The 20,473-nt window shown below is 42.5% G+C and overlaps 1 protein-coding gene across 4 annotated transcripts; it reads right to left on the bottom strand.

Annotated features, from left to right (window-relative positions):
* Positions 1-87: 87 nt before the first annotated feature.
* On the bottom strand, positions 88-15,626 carry lg05h1orf112 (linkage group 05 C1orf112 homolog). 4 transcript variants are annotated; one of them, XM_042322571.1, is made up of 24 exons: positions 15,428-15,626; positions 14,802-14,920; positions 14,559-14,598; positions 14,038-14,126; positions 13,827-13,931; positions 13,513-13,653; positions 13,191-13,353; positions 12,920-13,004; positions 12,617-12,755; positions 11,787-11,941; positions 11,544-11,692; positions 10,101-10,230; positions 9,698-9,884; positions 9,010-9,092; positions 8,653-8,704; positions 8,086-8,175; positions 7,714-7,899; positions 7,057-7,173; positions 6,863-6,958; positions 5,970-6,083; positions 5,089-5,193; positions 1,813-1,893; positions 651-812; positions 88-382 (listed from the first exon to the last, which is right to left on the bottom strand). In XM_042322571.1, exons 2-24 carry the CDS (start codon positions 14,889-14,891, stop codon positions 182-184), a joined length of 2,760 nt encoding a protein of 919 aa, XP_042178505.1. In that variant the 5' UTR covers positions 14,892-14,920; positions 15,428-15,626; the 3' UTR covers positions 88-181. The 4 variants fall into 4 exon arrangements, with proteins under 4 accessions (XP_042178505.1, XP_042178507.1, XP_042178506.1 ...); XM_042322573.1 differs by having other exon boundaries at positions 14,050-14,126; XM_042322572.1 differs by having other exon boundaries at positions 15,437-15,626.
* Between the last annotated feature and the right edge of the window lie 4,847 nt (positions 15,627-20,473).

Below are 20,473 nucleotides of genomic sequence, written 5' to 3'. Positions count from 1 at the left end.
GTAATGTCACATTCACCAGCAGAGGGCAATCATGAACCTCTTGTCAATCCAGCCTGGACACACCCAATTTACTGAAAAGACTCCATATTCAAGGGATTCATGTTTAATAAGGACTGACCCTTTTCCCCCCATACAAACCCTATTTTATAAAAATACAAAAAATACAAAAATGTCCAGTTCACTAGTGGTTTGGTGGGTTGGCTGTGCTGATATGGGTTATCAGAGTCTGCAGCTCCTGTAGTCTGGATGTCACCCAATCTGGGGTGTCGGTGGCACGCCCCTCTACCAGCGTCTGCAGGGCCCTCAGGGAACTCTCAGCTGTCTGGAGGTAACGGCTGTACTCCTCAACGCTGGTTTCCTGCCGTGCTCGCTTGGGACAGGGCTGGATGGGGGAGGGGGGTAATGAGTCACTGACGGGACAGACTTGGTGAATAATGTACGATCAGTAATTACGTCTAGGAAGTGAAATGAATAAGGTATTTTGAGCTATTGGTTCAGAGACAGAAACTATTTGTCTTTGAATTACCATCTTCTCACTGAATAAATCTGCCAAGTTTGCCATCAACAGCTGTTGTAGAGTTAATCTTTCACCCCCCCCCAAAAAAAAACCCACACATAATATGGTCACAGGCATCAGCCTCATCACTCACCTCGGTGTCAGCAGTGGACTGGTCATCATCGGCAGATGCAGCTGAAACCTCAGCAGCAGTTTCCTCATTGGTCTCCAGTATGATGTTGTGTCTATCAAGAACAGGCGTCTCCAATCTTAACCTCTCAAGCCGAGTCTCCGCCGTTTCCTGTGCGTTAATAGTCTAGAAGAACACATGTTATGGTAGAAAAGTACAATATGTTTTAATACTGTTGTTTTATGCAATAGAACAGGGCTCTTAGATCTCACGTGTGAACTGAGAAGAGTCTCTGAAGCTTGGGCTGGCAACTGATTAAGTGATGGCTAGGTGTTAAAACCCAACAGCCACATTCCATTCTATGATCAGTGGTGCATGTGAGGGACTGAGCCTCCATCTGTAAATAGCCCATCCAACTACCTCATCCCCATGTTTTGTTTTTTTTTGGCTCCTTTGCACCCCCAGTATCTCTACTTGCACATTCATCTTCTGTACATCTAATTGCTAAATTGTAAATACTTCGCCACTACGGCCTATTTATTGCCATACCTCCCTAATCCTACCTCATTTGCACACACTGTATATATATTTCTTTCTATTGTGTGATTGACTGACTGTACGTTTGTTTATTCCATGTGTAACTCTGTGTTGTTTGTGTCACACTGATTTGTTTTTTATCTTGGCCAGGTCGCAGCTGTAAATGAGAACATGTTCTCAACTGACCTAAAAAAAATTGGTGTCTAAGGTACCAGGGACGAGATCTGTTATGAATTGCTGATAAGGAGAACCTCGTCTTGGGGGCCAAACCCTGGTTTCCGTACAATGAGAACAGTCTTCATAGCAGATACTGTCTGCTATGAATTACTCATTTATTTCATAATAATCCTAACCGTTTGACCCATTCCACACATCTGTTGTTTGTCATGTATTCAGGAGGATGTGTCTTAACTATAAAATGCTGTGGCTCAGTTCTGCTAGTTTAGTTTTTGGCGACTACCTCCTAGTGGTTACTTACCAACTCCAATACTGCAGTAATTAAATAAAGTTAAATTGTTTTGGGGAAATGAAATGGAGGGGGAAAAAAAGTCTCCCCTTTGATTATAATAATTCCACGACAATGTCCAGTCCCATCTTTTATTATCTCCAGGTCCCAATGATTGTGTATTGGATGTGTACCATTCATTACCTTACTGAGGAAATTCACCACTTTGTTTTTGGTGTCTTCTGAAGACAAGCTCTGGGAGATCACCTCCTCATGATTGGTGACCTGAAACATGAACATGACACACGTTAGTCATTTAGCAAATCAAATCAAATTTTATTTGTCACATACACATGGTTAGCAGATGTTAGTGCGAGTGTAGCGAACTGCTTGTGCTTCTAGTTCCGACAATGCAGTAATAACCAACAAGTAATCTAGCTAACAATTCCAAAACGACTACCTTATAGACACAAGTGTAAGGGGATAAAGAATATGTACATAAGGATATATGAATGAGTGATGGTACAGAGCGGCATAGGCAAGATACAGTAGATGGTATTGAGTGCAGTATATTCATATGAGATGAGTACGTAAACAAAGTGGCATAGTTAAAGTGGCTAGTGATACATGTATTACATAAAGATGCAGTAGATGATATAGAGTACAGTATCTACGTATGCATATGAGATGAATAATGTAGGGTATGTAAACATTATATTAGGTAGCATTGTTTAAAGTGGCTAGTGATATATTTTACATCAATTCCCATCCATTCCCATTATTAAAGTGGCTGGAGTTGAGTCAGTGTTGGCAGCAGCCACTCAGTGTTAGTGGTGGCTGTTTAACAGTATGATGGCCTTGAGATAGAAGCTGGCCAAAGTAGAGTCGCAATTCAACGGCTCAGACACAAGAGGTATGTGGCAGGGTCTACAGTCAATCACGGATTACAAAAAGAAAACCAGCCCTGTCACGGACCAGGATGTCTTGCTCCCAGGCAGACTAAATAACTTTTTTGTCCGCTTTGAGGACAATACAGTGCCACTGACACTGCCCGCAACTAAAACATGCGGACTCTCCTTCACTGCAGCCGACGTGAGGAAAACATTTAAACGTGTCAACCCTCGCAAGGCTGCAGGCCCAGACAGCATCCCCAGCCGCGCCCTCAGAGCATGCGCAGACCAGCTGGCTGGTGTGTTTACGGACATATTCAATCAGACACTCTTATCCAGAACGACTTAGATGTATCACATCAATTGGCCCAGCATCGTCCAGGTTTGGCCAAGGTAGGCCGTCATTGTAAATAAGAATTTGTTCTTAACTGACTTGCCCAGTTAAATATTTATTTATTTTTTATTTGTTTACACCCCTTTACTTTGTCCACATTTTGTTGTGATATAGCCTGAATTTAAAATTGAGATTGTGTCAATTATCTACACAGAATTCTCCAGAAGTTCAGAGTGGAATTTTTGTTTGTAGAAAAATGTCTTGAGTCAATAAGTATTCAACCCCTTTGGCAAACCTAAATAAGTTCAGGAGTAAAAATGTGCTTAACAAGGTCACAGAATAAGTTGAATGGACTCATTCTGTGTTCAATAATAGTGCTTAACATGATTTTTGAATGACTACCTAATCTTTGTACACCACAAATACAATTATCTGTCGAGCAGTGGATTTCACGCAGTCTCAACCACAAAAGACCAGAGAATTTTCCAATGCCTCGCAAAGAAGGGCACCAATTGGTAGGTGTGTGAAAAAGGAAAAAGCAGATGCTGAGTACCCTTTGTGCATGGTGAAGTTATTAATTACACTTTGGATGGTATATCAATACACACAGTCAGCACAAAGACACAGGCGTCCTTGCCAACTCAGTTTCCGGAGGAAGGAAACCGCTCAGGGATTTCACCTTGAGGCCAAGGATTACTTTAAAACAGTTAGAGTTTTTTTGGCTGTGATAGCAGAAAACTGAGGATGATCAACAACTTGGTAAATACTCCACAATACTAACCTAAATGACAGAGTGAAAAGTAGGAAGCCTGTACAGAATAAACATGCATCCTGTTTGCAACAAGGCACTAAAGTAATACTGCAAAATATATGCTAAAGAAATTCACTTTTTGTCCAGAATATAAAAAGCTGTATGTTTGGGGCAAATTCAACACAACACATCACTGAGTACCACTTCATATTTTCAAGCACTGTGGTGGCTGCATCATGTTATGGCTACGCTTGTCATCAGCAAGGACTAGGGAGTTTTTTTTTTAGGATAAAAATAAACAGAATAGAGCTAAGCACAGGCAAAATCCTAGAAAACCTGGTTCAGTCTGCTTTCCACCAGACACTGGGAGACTAATTCACCTTTCAGCAGGACAATAACCTAAAACACAAGGTCAAATATACACTGGAGTTGCTTACCAAAACCACATTGAATGTACCGGAGTGGCCTAGTTACAATTTGGACTTAAAATCGTCTTGAAAATCTCGGGCAAGACTTGAAAATGGCTGTCTAGAAATGATCAACAACCAACACTACAGAACTTGAAGAATTTAAAAAAGACATGTGCAAATATTGTTTACAATCCAGGTGTGGAAAGCACTTAGAGACTTACCCAAAAAAAGACTCACAGCTGTGATCGCTGCCAAAGGTGATTCTAACATGTACAGCTGAAGTCAGAAGTTTACAATTAGGTTGGAGTCATTAAAACTCGTTTTACAACCACTCCACAAATTTCTTGTTAACAAACTATAGTTTTGGCAAGTCGGGTAGGACATCTACCTTGTGCACGACAAGTAATTTTTCCAACAATTGTTTACAGACAGATTATTTCACTGTATCCTAATTCCAGTGGGTCAGAAGTTCAAACACTAAATTGACTGTGCCTTTAAACAGCTTGGAAAATTCCAGAAAATGATGTCATGGCTTTAGAAGCTTCTGTTAGGCTAATTGATATCATTTGAGTCAATTGGAGGTGTACCTGTGGATGTATTTCAAGGCCTACCTTCAAACTCAGTGCCTCAGTGACCTAAAACAGGGAATCTTTACTTGGATTAAATGTCAGGAATTGTGAAAAACTGAGTTTAAATGTATTTGGCTAAGGTGTATGTAAACTTCCGACTTCAACTGTATTGACTCAGGGGGTTGAATAGTTATCTAATGAAGATACATTAGTGATTTTTTTTAATGTTATAATTTCTCTTTCACAAAGTATTTTGTGTAGATTGTTGAAGAAAAATTACGAATCCATTTTAATTTAATTTAACTTTGGAATATAACAAAATGTGAAAAAAATTCTAGGGATGTGTATACATTCTGAAAGCACTGTACATGCACATTGATGTTCATACGTACATTAAAGTGGCCACTATCCCTCCAGTTTTAAATAAAAACTCAGCCAAGTGCCCTCAGGAAGAAGGAAACTCATAAGAATTTTTAAGATACATTATATTCCTATCACTTAAAAACAGTGTTTACGAGAGTCTCACCTCTGCAAAGTGGGCGAAGGCCTCCAGGGCATGTTGGTTTATTAGCCAGGACCGCTCAGCTAGCAGGACCCCAAACACATCACTCAGCCTGGGAAACACCTGACTCTGTGGACGACACACCACACACACGCGCATCTGTTGGTCACATATACCTTAAAAAATAAATAATTCAAGTAGGGTCGTGGATCAGACAACCAGTCAGTATCTGGTGTGACGATTTGCCTCATGCAGCACGACACATCTCCTTCGCACAGAGTTGATCAGGCTGTTGATTGTGGCCTGTGGAATGTTGTCCCACTTCTCTTCAATGGCTGTGTGAAAGTTGCTGGATATTGGCGGCAACTGGAACACGCTGTCGTACACGTCGATCCAGAGCTTTCCAAACATGCTCATTGGGTGACATGTCTGGAGTATGCAGGCCATAGCAGAACAGACCTTTTCAGCTGTGCATTATCATGCTGAAACATGAGGTGATGGCGGCGTATGAACGGCATGACAATGGGTCTCAGGATCGCATCACGGTATCTCTGTGCATTCAAATTGCCAATTGCACGCTCCCTAAAAACTTGTGTTGTGTGACAAATCTGCACATTTTAGAGTAGCCTTTTGGTGCACCTGTGCAATGATCATTCTGTTTAATCAGCTTCTTGATATGCCACACCAGTCAGATGAATGGGATTATCTTGGCAAAGGAGAAACGCTCACTAACAGGGACGTAAACAATGTGTGCACAAAATTTGAGATGAAGCTTATTGTGCATTTGGAAAATTTCGGGGATCTTTAATTTCAGCTCATGAAACATGGGCCCAACACTTAATATTTTTTGTTCAGAATACATTTTTCTGTCCATCATACAGTAGTACCTGGCTATCATACAATACCTGGCTATCATGTGGGATGAACACCTTGCCTAGAGAGGCCAAGAACTCCAGAGCAGCCAGCAGCAGGTCATCAGGACACTTCTCAGAGACCATGGCTCCCACACACACAAGGGCCTAAAAACACACTCAATCAATTTATAATACACAACAACTGGTAAATAGTCGCTGGAATTTCAGCCAGGTAGCTCAAGGACTCTGGCTACTTTTCGCCTGATAGCTTCTAACGTTAAAACGGAGCCTGAACCCAGTATGAGTAGTTGACTGAAATGAAGCTATATTCTTAACAAAAAGATAGGCTCCTATAAGTTCTCATAACAAAATTAACGTGGCTTTAGTAGTGAGGCCGGCCACCATGGAGGCAGAGAGAGACAGAGACATATAGAGAGAGATGGAGAGAGTTTGCCTACCCACATCCATCCCTACACATGCAGTCAGAGCCGGCCCTAGCCTTTTGGGGGCCCTAAGTGAAATGTTGTTGGCGGGCCCCCCACACCTTGTGACCAAAACATTTTAGCCCCCCTCTTGACAGCGGAGACAAAACATTGTTTTGAAGTAAATCTCCTGCAATTCCACACATTTTGCCATGGGGCAGAGAGAAAAGTTTTCAGTTTTGAATATGATATCTGACTGAGAGTGACTAACAAAATCCATGGGGCCCCTCCCGGTCGGTAATTTAACCATGATTACTACTAGCTTAGATAGCTGGCTAGACTAACTTACCAATGAAGAAAATGTTTTTCTGACATGGGCTAATTGAGTGATTGTCAAAATTGCACCTTTTGTATTCTACTGGTCAAGTTCCCTCCTGTGCGTTGTCTGGATAGCGCACTGGACCTGATAGTTTAACACATCACTGAGCATCATAGTCACTGAAGTGAGTTTGTGTTCTGTACCTGACAGATGACCTGTGGGTCAAAACTCTTCACCAAGATGGCTGACATGGAGAGGAGTAGTTTCAGAGTGCACTGGATGCTAGGGTGGCTCTGCACCTGCCAATCAAAAGGGATAGAGTTAACTGAACAGGCAAACTGTACACCCAAATGTACTTGTGAGTGTGTTTGCGTGTGTCTTGAAGCACTTCCCTCACCTGACTGGGACACATGGCAACCCAGAGTTGTGAGATGATCGTCGGTGCAGACGACCCACACTCTGCCTCTGGAGATACACCTCGAACCACCATCAGCAGGGACAACAGAGCTTTGTTCTGGGGGGCGGGAAAATGGGCCGAACTGACAGGCCATACTGTAGTGCTTTCATACTAAATTATAAACAGAACGGTCCACATAGGACGACAAGAAATGACCTTCTCTACCCTGATTTTCCTCACACGAAACAAGATTTATTTTATTGGTACTTTTTATCTAAGCTCTTAAACCAAACTCTTCACCTTCTCTAAGCTCTTATATCCAGTCATGATCTTTCTATTCAACACCTACTATAGGACAGGAGACAACCATGTAGCAGATAATAGTGTAGCCTTGCCCCGTCTATACTCTTGGTAATGAAATGAGACCTTCAGCGTGGTAACTAAGGCCGAAATGTGTCACGAGGCATGTTCATTATTTATTTATTTTTGTCAATGAGGCTGTATAAAACAAGTAGGTTCAGCACTATCACTCCAGTGGACTAGATTACAACATTAACCTTAGTGTTCAGCTGGGCACTAAAAAGCGTTTTAGATAGGCTTTGCCCCTTGGTCTAAAGCAGCTTCTGAACCCGAGGGAGTCTGAACTGTCCTCCTCACCACTTTGTCCAATTGTCCCAGTTTGCACCCAGCCTTCTGCCAGTTTGTCACAGTGGTGTCAGTTAAGGTGATGATGTCGGCCTTGACCCGCAGCCGGGCATCATGGGAAAGGGCTCTAAGGAGGATGTGACACCATACAGGGAGGTTGTCATCCTGGGAGGGAGGGAAACGCTCCACCAACTCCATCTACAATGAAAACACACAGAAATGTATAACACATATCACATGAAAAACACACTCTGTCAAAATGTAAATAAAAAAACACAAACCCACAAGCTCATATCACTTTATAAAACCAGAGAGCGACACACCCCCCCCCCACACACACACACACACACACACACACACATTTTCTCCGTGCTGCTGTCTGACCTGGTGTTCAGGAGTCATGAGGAACACCATACGTCTCAGCAGCAGAGACAGGTGGGACAGCTGGTAACACTCCCCACCACACGACTTCACCTGGGGGGGGTGGAAAAAGGGAAGGTAGGTAGCTTCAGTTTATTTCATGACCTGGGGCACGGTTACTAACAGGTGTCTCCTTCCCCCAGGATCCAGAAACACCAATTGTCGCCTCTGTCGGGGTATCAGAGAGGCCCTAGTCTACAGCCACCCTGCCCACAGAGAGATGCCAAATCCACCCCTAAGGCTTGCACCCTACACACTTGTGGAGATCTGACTGGATTTGACAGGTGTTAAGCCATCTGGTAGCAGCTCCAGCTTGCCTTGTGATAGGCTAAATACACCACATGTCTTATAACGATCAAATCCTCTCAGATCTCCACAAGTGCGTAGGCCTTAGGGGTGGATTTGGGACTGGGCCTTGGATAGGGATGATAAACTAGGATACACACAGAGAGAAAGAGACAGACAGAGAGAGATCACTGATCGCAAGGGAGAAGGTGTGACCCCTGTGGTCCGCCTGTCCTCTCTACTCACCAGCTGAGCTGTGAGGAGACCGTGATGCAAGCACAGTTCAGCTGTACCATACCTGCAGAGAGAGGACAGAGTCACTCACAGCCGGCAGCAAACACACAGGACATGCAACGGACATTTACAGTATCGCAACATTTATGTGAAGTGTACTTTACATGTGAGTCATTTAGCAGACAGTCTCCCTCCAGAGAAGACTTCCAGTTAGTACATCCATTTTTAAAAAAAAGGTGGTTAGGTGAGACAACCACATAAGCATAGTGAGCTAATTTTATCCATGAAAAAAAAAGAAAAAGCTTCAGTTTATAAGCAATGTCAGTGTTGGTGGAAGGAAGGCCGGTGTTTTTGTGGCCAGATGCTCACCGGGCCATGAAGCACCACACGTCAGTAGCCAGCAGGGCCGTCTGGGTGTCAGGCTGCAGCACGGCCTCCAACAGACTACGCTCCTGATGGATGGATTAGCACAAATGAAGGACAGAGACAGAGAGAGAGAACAAAACAAAGAGAGGAAGGTTTGGTATGAACTGATCCACAGTAGAAAAAAACAGATGAAGGATAATGATTGAGCCCGCATTTCAGGGTGATAATTTCACCAGAAATAACCTTGTTGTTTCCACTAAATAAAACAGAGAAACGGAGATTTGGTATGATATCATAAACATACTGTATCCACAATTTCATCATAATGCAATCATTTACAGTTTTTCCAAGCTAGGAAAAACTCATGTGCCAAAGTGCTGTTTAGAGTATGTGTGTGTACACGGTGTGTGTAAAATTCTTACACACAATATCTTGGGGGCGGCAGGGTAGCCTAGTGGTGCATTGGACTAGTAACCGAAAGGTTGCAAGTTCAAATCCCCGAGCTGACAAGGTACAAAATCTGTCGTTCTGCCCTTGAACAGGCAGTTAACCCACTGTTCCTAGGCCGTCATTGAAAATAAGAATTTGTTCTTAACTGACTTGCCTAGTAAAATAAAAGGTAAAATAAAGGTAAAATAAAAAAATAAATCTACAACAATTTACACCCAACAGTTTGTGGGCAGGGCCTCACCAGTAGGGGGAAGTGTTCTGGAGGCAGCGATGCCACACGGGCACAGAGCATCACACAGACGTGATGATGTAGGGTCACGTTCCCCTGGGCTTGACCCTTCATCATCACCCCAGGCAACAGGACTGGAACCCTGCGTTCCATACAGCACCGCCTGAAGCTCTGGAACAAGGCCCGGAACAGAGGCAGTCTGAAGACAGGGCAGGCAGGGGGGGAAGAGAGGGAGGAGAGAAAGAGAGAGGGGAGAGAGAATGCCACATCAAAAAAATGTTTGGGTGAAAATGAATGTATTATGTATTATGGAGTTTTTGGGACTATTTAATTGGTTCTTTTGCACTAGTCAAACTAAATAAAAAAACTATTTGACTAATGTCTGGTCGACAGCCATAGTCTAGAGCCCTCCTACCTGGGTGTGTCCTCAGGGAAGTGGCTGCCGTCACACCACAGCTGCAGTGCCTCCTCTGGATGGGAGGGGAACTGACCCATGACACTCACCAGCAGGAGGCAATGAGGTAACTCTGTCTCAGGACTCAACTCTACATACAGGTACACAAACAGGACAGGCAGGGGCCACAAAAAGGCTCACACTCAACACAAGGTGGGCCTGACAAGACTCATGAGACTGTAGGCCTACTGGTAAAAATGGACACGAGGGGGTATTTTAGGCATTATTATTAGTGACATTTTTAGGCATTATTATCGCAATCTACTCTTTTTACTGACTCAAGTCGTGCTTTGTTTTTTGTTGTTGTGAGTGACTCGTTCATTTTAGTAATTAGTTTTGACCTGCTGACCGCAGTGAAGTCCTACAGCAGGATTACTACACTCTCCTCTGGCTCAGTGGCTCCAGAGACGTCCTCCGACCAACTACTGTCTGTCATGTAGCCGTGCAGGAAAACAGATCGTGCTGCAGGCAGCATAGACGAAAAAGACATGTTTAGAAATGATCATTGGTCGCATGGTGCAAGAATGAATACAATGAATTATTGAATGTTATGATGGACACAGCTTTGTAGAAACAAAAACGTACACAGCCTCTGTTCAACAAACTCGAACAAGAATCATTAGGCGGGGGAGGGGGGCGGGGGGGCTGCAGTCCAAACGATATTGTTCTTATCACCCATATCAGTCGTTCACAATCTAGTCCGGCCACAACTAGACTTCGTTTTCAAATGCATCAAGAAATTATCATATTTGTTTTGCTAGCGATCAACATTGTTGACGTGAACTTGTAGAATCATGAGTCTTTAGTTCATCGTTTGCAGGTAAGGTGGTCCTGTGTGCACTGGGCATTACTGTCTCAAAAGGAACTAAACGAGTCGAAAGATTAGTTCTTTTGACTGAACGAGTCGATAAGATCAGAGTCAGTAAAAAAGAGCTGAACTTCTTCTCTCTACTGTTTATGTCGCCTGATTAATGACGGATAACAAGCAGAGCCCTGATATTCAAAGTGGTACTTTGGCCTTATGAGATGTGAGAGAATTGTGTTCCAAGTTGACCTCTGACCCCCCCCCGAAAAAAAATAAAAAATAGAGCACACTCAGCAAACCAATGTCCTCAAAGGACACCAACAGAAGGGGTGTGTGTGTGTGTGTTTGCTACATATGTCTCGAGGCGGAAAGCATCCCTACAGTACATTGACAGAGGCCCCAGATGGACGTGGGACAGTGGACATGGATGTAATAAGGAAACAGACTGTACAATTCAAGACCTAAGGCTCATGGCAGTAAAGTGCATCATGGGAAAAAAAACTTGTGGCCCCAAACAATGTCAATAAAGCACATGGGTTAGCATAGACTGCAGTATTTCATATTTTTCTACACATGGGTGAAGGTAGAGGTGGACTCACGCTGGCTGGGGTTGAGGACGGACTCGGCAAAGGGTCTGAGGGGGAGCAGCTGGGAGAGCAGAGCGTCCATGGGCACCAGAGCTGCTCCGTTCAGCTCCTCAGACAGAGGGGAGGGGAGCACTGGGGAACACAGGCTGGGGGGAAACTTGCTGTGGATAAAATATCAAACGTTAACCATAGAGGGGGGGTGTGTGTGTGAGTGTACAGTACGCGTGAGTTGCAGAAAGTGTAGCCGTATTGTACCTGACAATTTGAAGGTAGAGTTGGTGGAAGCGGCCGCAAGACTTAGAAAGAAAAGCCTTGAATTCCTTTATGTAATGAACTAATGTGTTGGCAAAAAATCTGCACATCTTTGTAGTTTTCTGAAAAAGCTTGTATTCTGGGCTGTGTGCCACCTGCTGTAGAAAACACAGAGACCAGCGGTTCAACAGGACAGCAGGAACAACCAGATCAAGCAGAGAGCATTGTTTCACTGTGTGACTGTGTTCTACCCTTCACCTCATGCTCAGACATCTAGGGTCACAGTGAGAATGTTGCATTTCTGTCCTGAATTGACCAGTAACAAACTCCAAGCAAAAAAAATGTTCTCCATTGTTGTGTAATACTAATGAATAATACATTTGGACTCCAGGCTTTTCATTTGCACACACTGTATACAGATTTTTCTATTGTGTTATTGACTGTACGTTTGTTTATTCCATGTGTAACTCTGTGTTGTTTTTGCCGCACTGCTTTGCTTTATCTTGGCCAGGTGGCAGTTGTAAATGGCCAACCTGGTTAAATAAAGGTGAAATAAATAAATAATTAAAGAAGGAAATCAGCACATTCCACTCATCAAGGTCATGTTTAGTGAGCCCGCAGCAACAAAAAAAACAAAAGTTGAAGACTTATTTTCAACGTCTTTTCACCCAAAAAATATGTATTTTCAACATCTTCTCAACCAAAAATATACATTTCAACGTCTTTTCAGACAAAAATATCTATTTTCAACAGCTTTTCAACCCAAAAGATGTATCGTCGTCTTTCGCTCATAGGGTGTGTTCCTCAAGACTGTGATGTGATTGGCCGTGTACCTGTGGCCCCGCCTGACTGATCTGCCCAGCCAGCTCCAGGCAGCTGTGGAACGATGCCAGCAGGTCATCGCACAGACAGGATGTGATGTCACCGTGACGAAGCCGCTCCTCCACCAACGACCCATACTTCACACACTGCCTGATCAGATCAATCAATCAGTCAGCCAACAAAAACAGCCAGATAGATTTAAATTATCAGCAAAATGTAATGTTTGTGGGGCGGACTATACTTAGTGAATAATTCATTTACAATCGATCAGATAATGTTTATGATGATTAAAAATGTACACGTTCTATACTTACTTAACAATGAATTTCCATGTGTTGGCGTGTAGTGCGATGTCAAGGTTTGAAATAACCGAGCATATATCCAGGAGACTATGAATCACTGAGGAAAATAAACACCTTTTCATTGTCATCACCGAGGCAAAAACTATTGTTAATGTATGACAATGTCTTACCATAACACTGAATAGTATAAAATGGTCCCTTTTATCTACAGTGAGAATTACTACCCACAAACAACCAGACAGATGCATAAGTCTCTTCCGAGAGACACACACACACCACACACCAGTGATGATGTCGGAGACGTCCTCCTCCGAGGCTGTGTTCTCCAAGGAGATCCTTTCCATTAATTCCATCAGGCCTTTCTGTAGTGAGTAAGCCTCTTTAAACAGGCCCTGAAGCAGGTCTCCCACCAGGGACAGACGCCCACAGTACACTTCCCCACTCTCCTGGGGAAACAGTCATTCCCACAACATATTGTAATAACGCCACTGACTCCATACAGTACAAAACTACATATGAACATGATGGACTCTTAGAGAATACTCCTAGACATAGACATTTGCACAGTAAGAATAATTAAAACAGTGAATTCCTTGCAGTCATACCTTGCAGTGATGGAAGGTGTTCCTGAGGACCTTAAGGATGCAGGAGGGTAAGGAGCGGATACTATCCAGGGCAGGAGCCTCCTCAAATGAGCAGACATGACGCACACAGCCAGACAGCACCTCCAACACCTGCACCATCACCTGGCAAACAGAACTCCCCCCAGCTAATGATGTCCACTCAGTACAATTAGCATTCAGATTTAAAGAGGGGAAAACAACTTATACCTTAAAACACAACAGAGAGAAAGACAGGGGAGTGATTCTCTCTCATGTTGTATCAGAGACAGAGAATTTACCAGGCATTAAGAACACACCTGTAGAATGTTCCTGAGAAAAGAGTGTATTTCCGTGTTCTGAATGGACAGCCCTCCTACTTGGTTAGTGATCTCTTCCATCAGTGTGTCGAACATCTTCCCTACCTGCAGACATTACAACAGTTAAACACACACACACACACACACACACTGAGCTGATGCTTGTGAACATGCGTGTCTGTGTCCAAACAAGAAATGAAATATGTCCTTCCTTAGGTAAGACCTTGGAGAAACACTCATCTTCCAGCTCTGACAGGCTGAGGTGAGGCAGGAACATGTCTGTGATGATTTTCAGCACATCTAAAAGAAGACACAAAAATGAAATGAGAGAACGAGTGCCACTGGTCCTTTCACTCCAGGCCTTATTCATGGAGAACACTGAATTATGACTGGGGTTTACTGACAGGTGACAACTTCTGATTTTGATTTCACCTTTACTTAACCAGGTAGGCCAGTTGAGAACAAGTTCTCATTTACAACTGCGACCTGAACTTCATGTCCCCAACTAAAATTTGAGTCAAAAACTGTCTTTACACACCATTATAAGTATGTACGCATGTATATTTATATTCCAGTCTCCGATGTTGCTCGTTCTGATATTTTTTAAACGTTATTGCTACACGGTTGTAGCTAGAAACACACGTATTTTGCTGGACCTGCGATAATGGCAGCAAATCTGTGTTTTCACGACTCGTAAAACTTTGATTTGATGTTAAAAAAAATGAGACTTACGTATATGTTCTTCCCAGCTTTCGGTCTTATAATGCATGGAGTACACACAGTTAAGGAGTTCAAAGGTAATGCCATTTGACTTCAACAGTAGTAGCTACACATACAGGCATACCACATAAACTGGATAGGTTTGAAGTGCATTTGTGCAGACCCCGGAACTGATGTTTACAGTCATTTCAACTATAAGTAAATAAGTTATGCTCCATGCCATGTTTTGTACTATAGTGACCCACGAAAGGATATGATGAGTTTGGGGAGGACGGATTTGACTTCCAGCCGACAGGTGTCCTTACTCCACTGGACCACCTCTTCCAACAGAGTGGTCTGCGACATGGTGGTGATGACAGCCTAGGTGGTGTACACTACAAAACAAAGAACATTATTCTCGTACTTTTCTCCACAAACCATAGATGTAGCAAGCTACTAGTTAAATCATAGGAATAGAAACGCCGGTTAAACGCAACGATTTACGATGGAGTTGAGCGGCGACTAGTGTGGGCAGACAGCTCTAATGTCGTAAAATGACGTTCTTATCAAAACTACTCATTTTAGCATCCAAAGAACAATATTGTGTGTATATTGTGGGCTATTATTTTGTTGCTGAAGTCAGTCGTTTTGAATCATTTTATTATGGCATCGGAGCCAACCAACTCTATCGTAAATCGTTGCGTTTAGACGGCTAAGGAGGTTGTACAGGCACTAAACTTGTCAAGGTTAGCTAGCTGGCTGCAGGTTAGGTTTGGATAACAGCACCGCTTACAGCCAGCTCGTTAGCAAGGTAGCTAGTTAACAAGCTTCGCTCTGATTCCGTTGACGTTAGCCATCTAAGTAGCGTTAGCTAGCTAGCATTGATAAGCTTGTGTTTTTACCTTGCTTACTTTCTTTCAGTAGTTCACAAATCCCCACGAAATGTAAATTCTACTTGCGTTATTACATGCATAGAAAAACGACATGGCTTGCTTAGCTAGCTAACTGGGTTTAAAAAAAAAAAAATTCAAACTGTATCGAGAGTTTATGGAAAACTTTAGTCAAAAAGAGGTATCTGTGTGAAGCTAGCCACAATAAGGATGAGCGACTATAGAGGAGTTTGCGGTTTTCCTTCAAAGTAAAAGTCTATCATTGAAAGTGATTCAAACAGATACAAATAGTGGAATAATGACACATTTGGACGAGATAATGCTAAACAAGGTCGGAATGTGGAAATATAAGTTCAACAAAAGACAAGAATTTGTTAATTTTGCAACCACAACAAACAAAAATATCGCACTGTGGCTGAACTAGATTGTAGGATTCCATTGTAGGCATACTTATATGCAATGTTTGTTTTTTAACCTTTATTTAACTAGGCAAGTCAGGTAAGAACAAATTCTTATTTTCAATGTGACGGCCTAAGAACAGTGGGTTAACTGCCTTGTTCAGGGGTAGAAGGATAGATTTTTACCTTGTCAGCTCAGGGATTCGATTTTGCAACATTTCGGTTACAAGTCCAACGCTCTAACCACCAGGCTACCTGCTGCCCCTTACCTATGGATCTTGGGTCCATGAAATGGGGTATCATCATACTCAGTTACACAAACAGATTACAATTCTGAAGCGTTTACAGAAATATTAGTGTCGTAGCTCCTATTAAGGAACTTTAATTGTGGAAAATTACCTCACTATTCAGCCTATTGTGCGTATTGACATTTCTATTGAAATGAACAGATTTATCTATGGATCTAGGGGCCATGAAAGGGAGTATCAGCCTACTGATAAGCATGTGACTAATTCAATTTGATTTCATAGTGAGGTGATTTCACAGAGTTAAAGATTCTTAATATGAATTTTTATTTTTTTATTTCACCTTTATTTAACCAGGTAGGCTAGTTGAGAACAAGTTCTCATTTGCAACTGCGACCTGGCCAAGATAAAGCATAGCAGTGTGAACAGACAACACAGAGTTACACATGGAGTAAACAATTAACATAGTCAATAACACAGTAGAAAAAAAAGGGGAGTCTATATACATTGTGTGCAAAAGGCATGAGGAGGTAGGCGAATAATTACAATTTTGCAGATTAACACTGGAGTGATAAATGATCAGATGGTCATGTACAGGTAGAGATATTGGTGTGCAAAAGAGCAGAAAAGTAAATAAATAAAAACAGTATGGGGATGAGGTAGGTAAAAATGGGTGGGCTATTTACCGATAGACTATGCACAGCTGCAGCGATCGGTTAGCTGCTCAGATAGCAGATGTTTGAAGTTGGTGAGGGAGATAAAAGTCTCCAACTTCAGCGATTTTTGCAATTCGTTCCAGTCACAGGCAGCAGAGAACTGGAACGAAAGGCGGCCAAATGAGGTGTTGGCTTTAGGGATGATCAGTGAAATACACCTGCTGGAGCGTGTGCTACGGATGGGTGTTGCCATCGTGACCAGTGAACTGAGATAAGGCGGAGCTTTACCTAGCATGAACTTGTAGATGACCTGGAGCCAGTGGGTCTGGCGACGAATATGTAGCGAGGGCCAGCCGACTAGAGCATACAGGTCGCAGTGGTGGGTGGTATAAGGTGCTTTAGTGACAAAACGGATGGCACTGTGATAAACTGCATCCAGTTTGCTGAGTAGAGTGTTGGAAGCAATTTTGTCGAGGATCGGTAGGATAGTCAGTTTTACTAGGGTAAGTTTGGCGGCGTGAGTGAAGGAGGCTTTGTTGCGGAATAGAAAGCCGACTCTAGATTTGATTTTCGATTGGAGATGTTGGATATGAGTCTGGAAGGAGAGTTTACAGTCTAGCCAGACACCTAGGTACTTATAGATGTCCACATATTCAAGGTCGGAACCATCCAGGGTGGTGATGCTAGTCAGGCGTGCGGGTGCAGGCAGCGAACGGTTGAAAAGCATGCATTTGGTTTTACTAGCGTTTAAGAGCAGTTGGAGGCCACGGAAGGAGTGTTGTATGGCATTGAAGCTCGTTTGGAGGTGAGATAGCACAGTGTCCAAGGACGGGCCGGAAGTATATAGAATGGTGTCGTCTGCGTAGAGGTGGATCAGGGAATCGCCCGCAGCAAGAGCAACATCATTGATATATACAGAGAAAAGAGTCGGCCCGAGGATTGAACCCTGTGGCATCCCCATAGAGACTGCCAGAGGACCGGACAGCATGCCCTCCGATTTGACACACTGAACTCTGTCTGCAAAGTAGTTGGTGAACCAGGCAAGGCAGTCATCCGAAAAACCAAGGCTACTGAGTCTGCCGATAAGAATATGGTGATTGACAGAGTCGAAAGCCTTGGCAAGGTCGATGAAGACGGCTGCACAGTACTGTCTTTTATCGATGGCGGTTATGATATCGTTTAGTACCTTGAGCGTTACGAATATGAGCCATAACGCTAGTATTTGTGTAATCTATTCAACAGATTTGTACTGTTTTGTGTCAAATTAACAAAGTATTGCCTTTTGTATGCGTTTTAATCCATTTCAATGGGGGACTTTAACTTTGAATGCGAACCTAAAATTCAGCAAGTGTGGCTAATCCTTATTGTGGCTATTTTCACACCGGTGGAAGCACCCGACGCTCAAAGGTTCGCGCGCGCATCTCTTTGTTTGTGTGGCCTCTGATTGGTCAAAGCCCAGTGAGTGATAACCATTTGTACATTGTTACAACACTGTATATAGATATATATATGTATATATGTATAATATGACATTTGTAATGTCTTTATTGTTTTGAAACTTCTGTATGTGTAATGTTTACTGTTAATTTTTATTGTTTATTTCACTTTTGTATATTATCTACCTCACTTGCTTTGGCAATGTTAACACATGTTTCCCATGCCAATAAAGCCCCTTGAATTGAAATTGAATTGATACGTATCAGAACCAATCATACAATAAAACATTATTTACAGAACTTTTGCCTCTAGGGGTGCTCTTGAGCTAAAAGGGGCAGGTACTTGGTGCTAGGCTCGTGCTATCCCGAACCTTGGGATGTCCCTACCCCATTGAAGTTGACATTTTAAAAGGGTTAAGGTAAGGAACCGGTTAGGTTAAGGGTTGGGGATTAGAGTAGGGATGTCCCAAGGATTGGACAGAATGGGTCACAATGCAATACATACATTACATATTGCATTACTCAGTGGCGATTTTAGCATCTTGGTAGGGTAAAGAAACAAAAAAATGTTTTGATGCATGTCACTACACAACACTAAACAATACATTTATTGTACAATAACGGTGAGAAACGGTGCCCACAAACTTTTAGGGCCTACATAAAGCTGTCCCAACAACAGTCCCAAAACCTTACCACTGCTACACCTGACTATCAGTTGAGCCTTGTCTGGCAGCGAAACAGTTCAATCAGCCTCATTTACTGCCTTTAAAAAAACATAACTGATATGGCTGACTTGCTTAAACAAATATGGTTCTATTGACAATTCAGATGTACAAACTATGGAATAAGGGGACGACAAGTGGATAAGAGGCCATCTGTAATTTCGATTAAGACATTAATGAACGAGCTAGAAAGGACGTAGTCAATATAACTATTTGTTTAGCACTTTTGAAATGTACAGCGACAGAATTCAGAACATGGGCCGTTCTTAACGTATTCTCCCTGTACACCATGTCAGAACCGTTGGATAAATAAAGGGGGCATATAAGCAGACAATGAAAGCACTTACAATATTCGATGATGACATTTCTCTAAAACAGGCTATAGGCTAACATTTGCACCACCAAGTCAGAACAGTAGGCTAAATTAGTAGGGGGAAAGGGACCAAATTATTAGGGTGAAGCACATGGGCTATTAACAGCTTACTACACAAAATACACTTGGTATTACTTTCTTAGCTACAATATACATATCTCCCTGGCATAATATATCATTTATGCCGCAGCATATTCATTTTTGGAATCACCTTGTTGTGCTGTGCTCACTTGAACAGGAAGGTAGTGCGGCGGTCCTTCGAGGGCAAATTCTGTCATCAAACTTTGTCATCAAAGTCTGGTTTTCTCTGACGAGAATTGAAAATGATTTGCCAGTAGAATGTTGACTTGATTCATGATGATGATTACTAGCTTGCTAGCTAAGATGTTGAAAGTATGATGTTAACATGATCAGTCCAATCAAAGCTACCTGTAGATATAACGTGATTTGACGTCATTTTATCTGTGGCCGATGACCTTGAGCCTTCTTGCATGGGCACTTTAGATGTAACTAACTCTATGGCAGCACCAAAGGGGCTTGAATTTTTTAGCTCCCCCTGTAGATTTTGCGGTGACATAGTGTCCCCATGAGTGACAGAACACTGAGCCGATCATGGCGTAACTAGAGAACATTGTCAACCCCTACACTCCTTATTTTACGCTGGCTGCCCAACCACCACAGAAAGCACTTAACTAGGCTGAAACACATGCATTTTGGAGCTGCCTTACTCAAGAAAGCTTTTTAATAACTCAGTTATATATATTTTTTTTACATTGTTTGCAAACTGATATGTGACACATATTAATGCCAAAATAACATGCAAAACAGGAAACAACAAAAAAAAGATATATACAATACCAGTCAAAAGTTTAGACATCTATTTTTTGCTGATTTAAAAAATATATATAAAAAATACTGAAATATCACATTTACATAAGTATTCAGGCATTTACGCAGTACTTTGTTGAAGCACCTTTGGCAGTGATTATAGCATCGAATCTTCTTGGGTATGATGCTACAAGCTTGGCACACCTGTATTTGGGGTGTTTCTCCCATTCTTCTCTGCAGATCCTCTCAAGCTCTGTCAGCTTGAGGGGAGCGTTGCTGCACTCTAATGTTTTCCATGGTCTGAGAGTTTTTAGGTGCCTTTTGGCAAATTCCAAGCAGGCTGTCATGGGCCTTTTACGGATGAGTGGCTTTCAACGGGTCACTCTACCATAAAGGCCTG

This window comes from Oncorhynchus tshawytscha, linkage group LG05 (genome assembly GCF_018296145.1).
Source record: "Oncorhynchus tshawytscha isolate Ot180627B linkage group LG05, Otsh_v2.0, whole genome shotgun sequence".
Classification (NCBI taxonomy): Eukaryota; Metazoa; Chordata; class Actinopteri; order Salmoniformes; family Salmonidae; genus Oncorhynchus; species Oncorhynchus tshawytscha.
The sequence above is the reverse complement of the archived record's forward strand: the minus strand, read 5'-3'. Positions and strand labels throughout refer to the sequence as shown.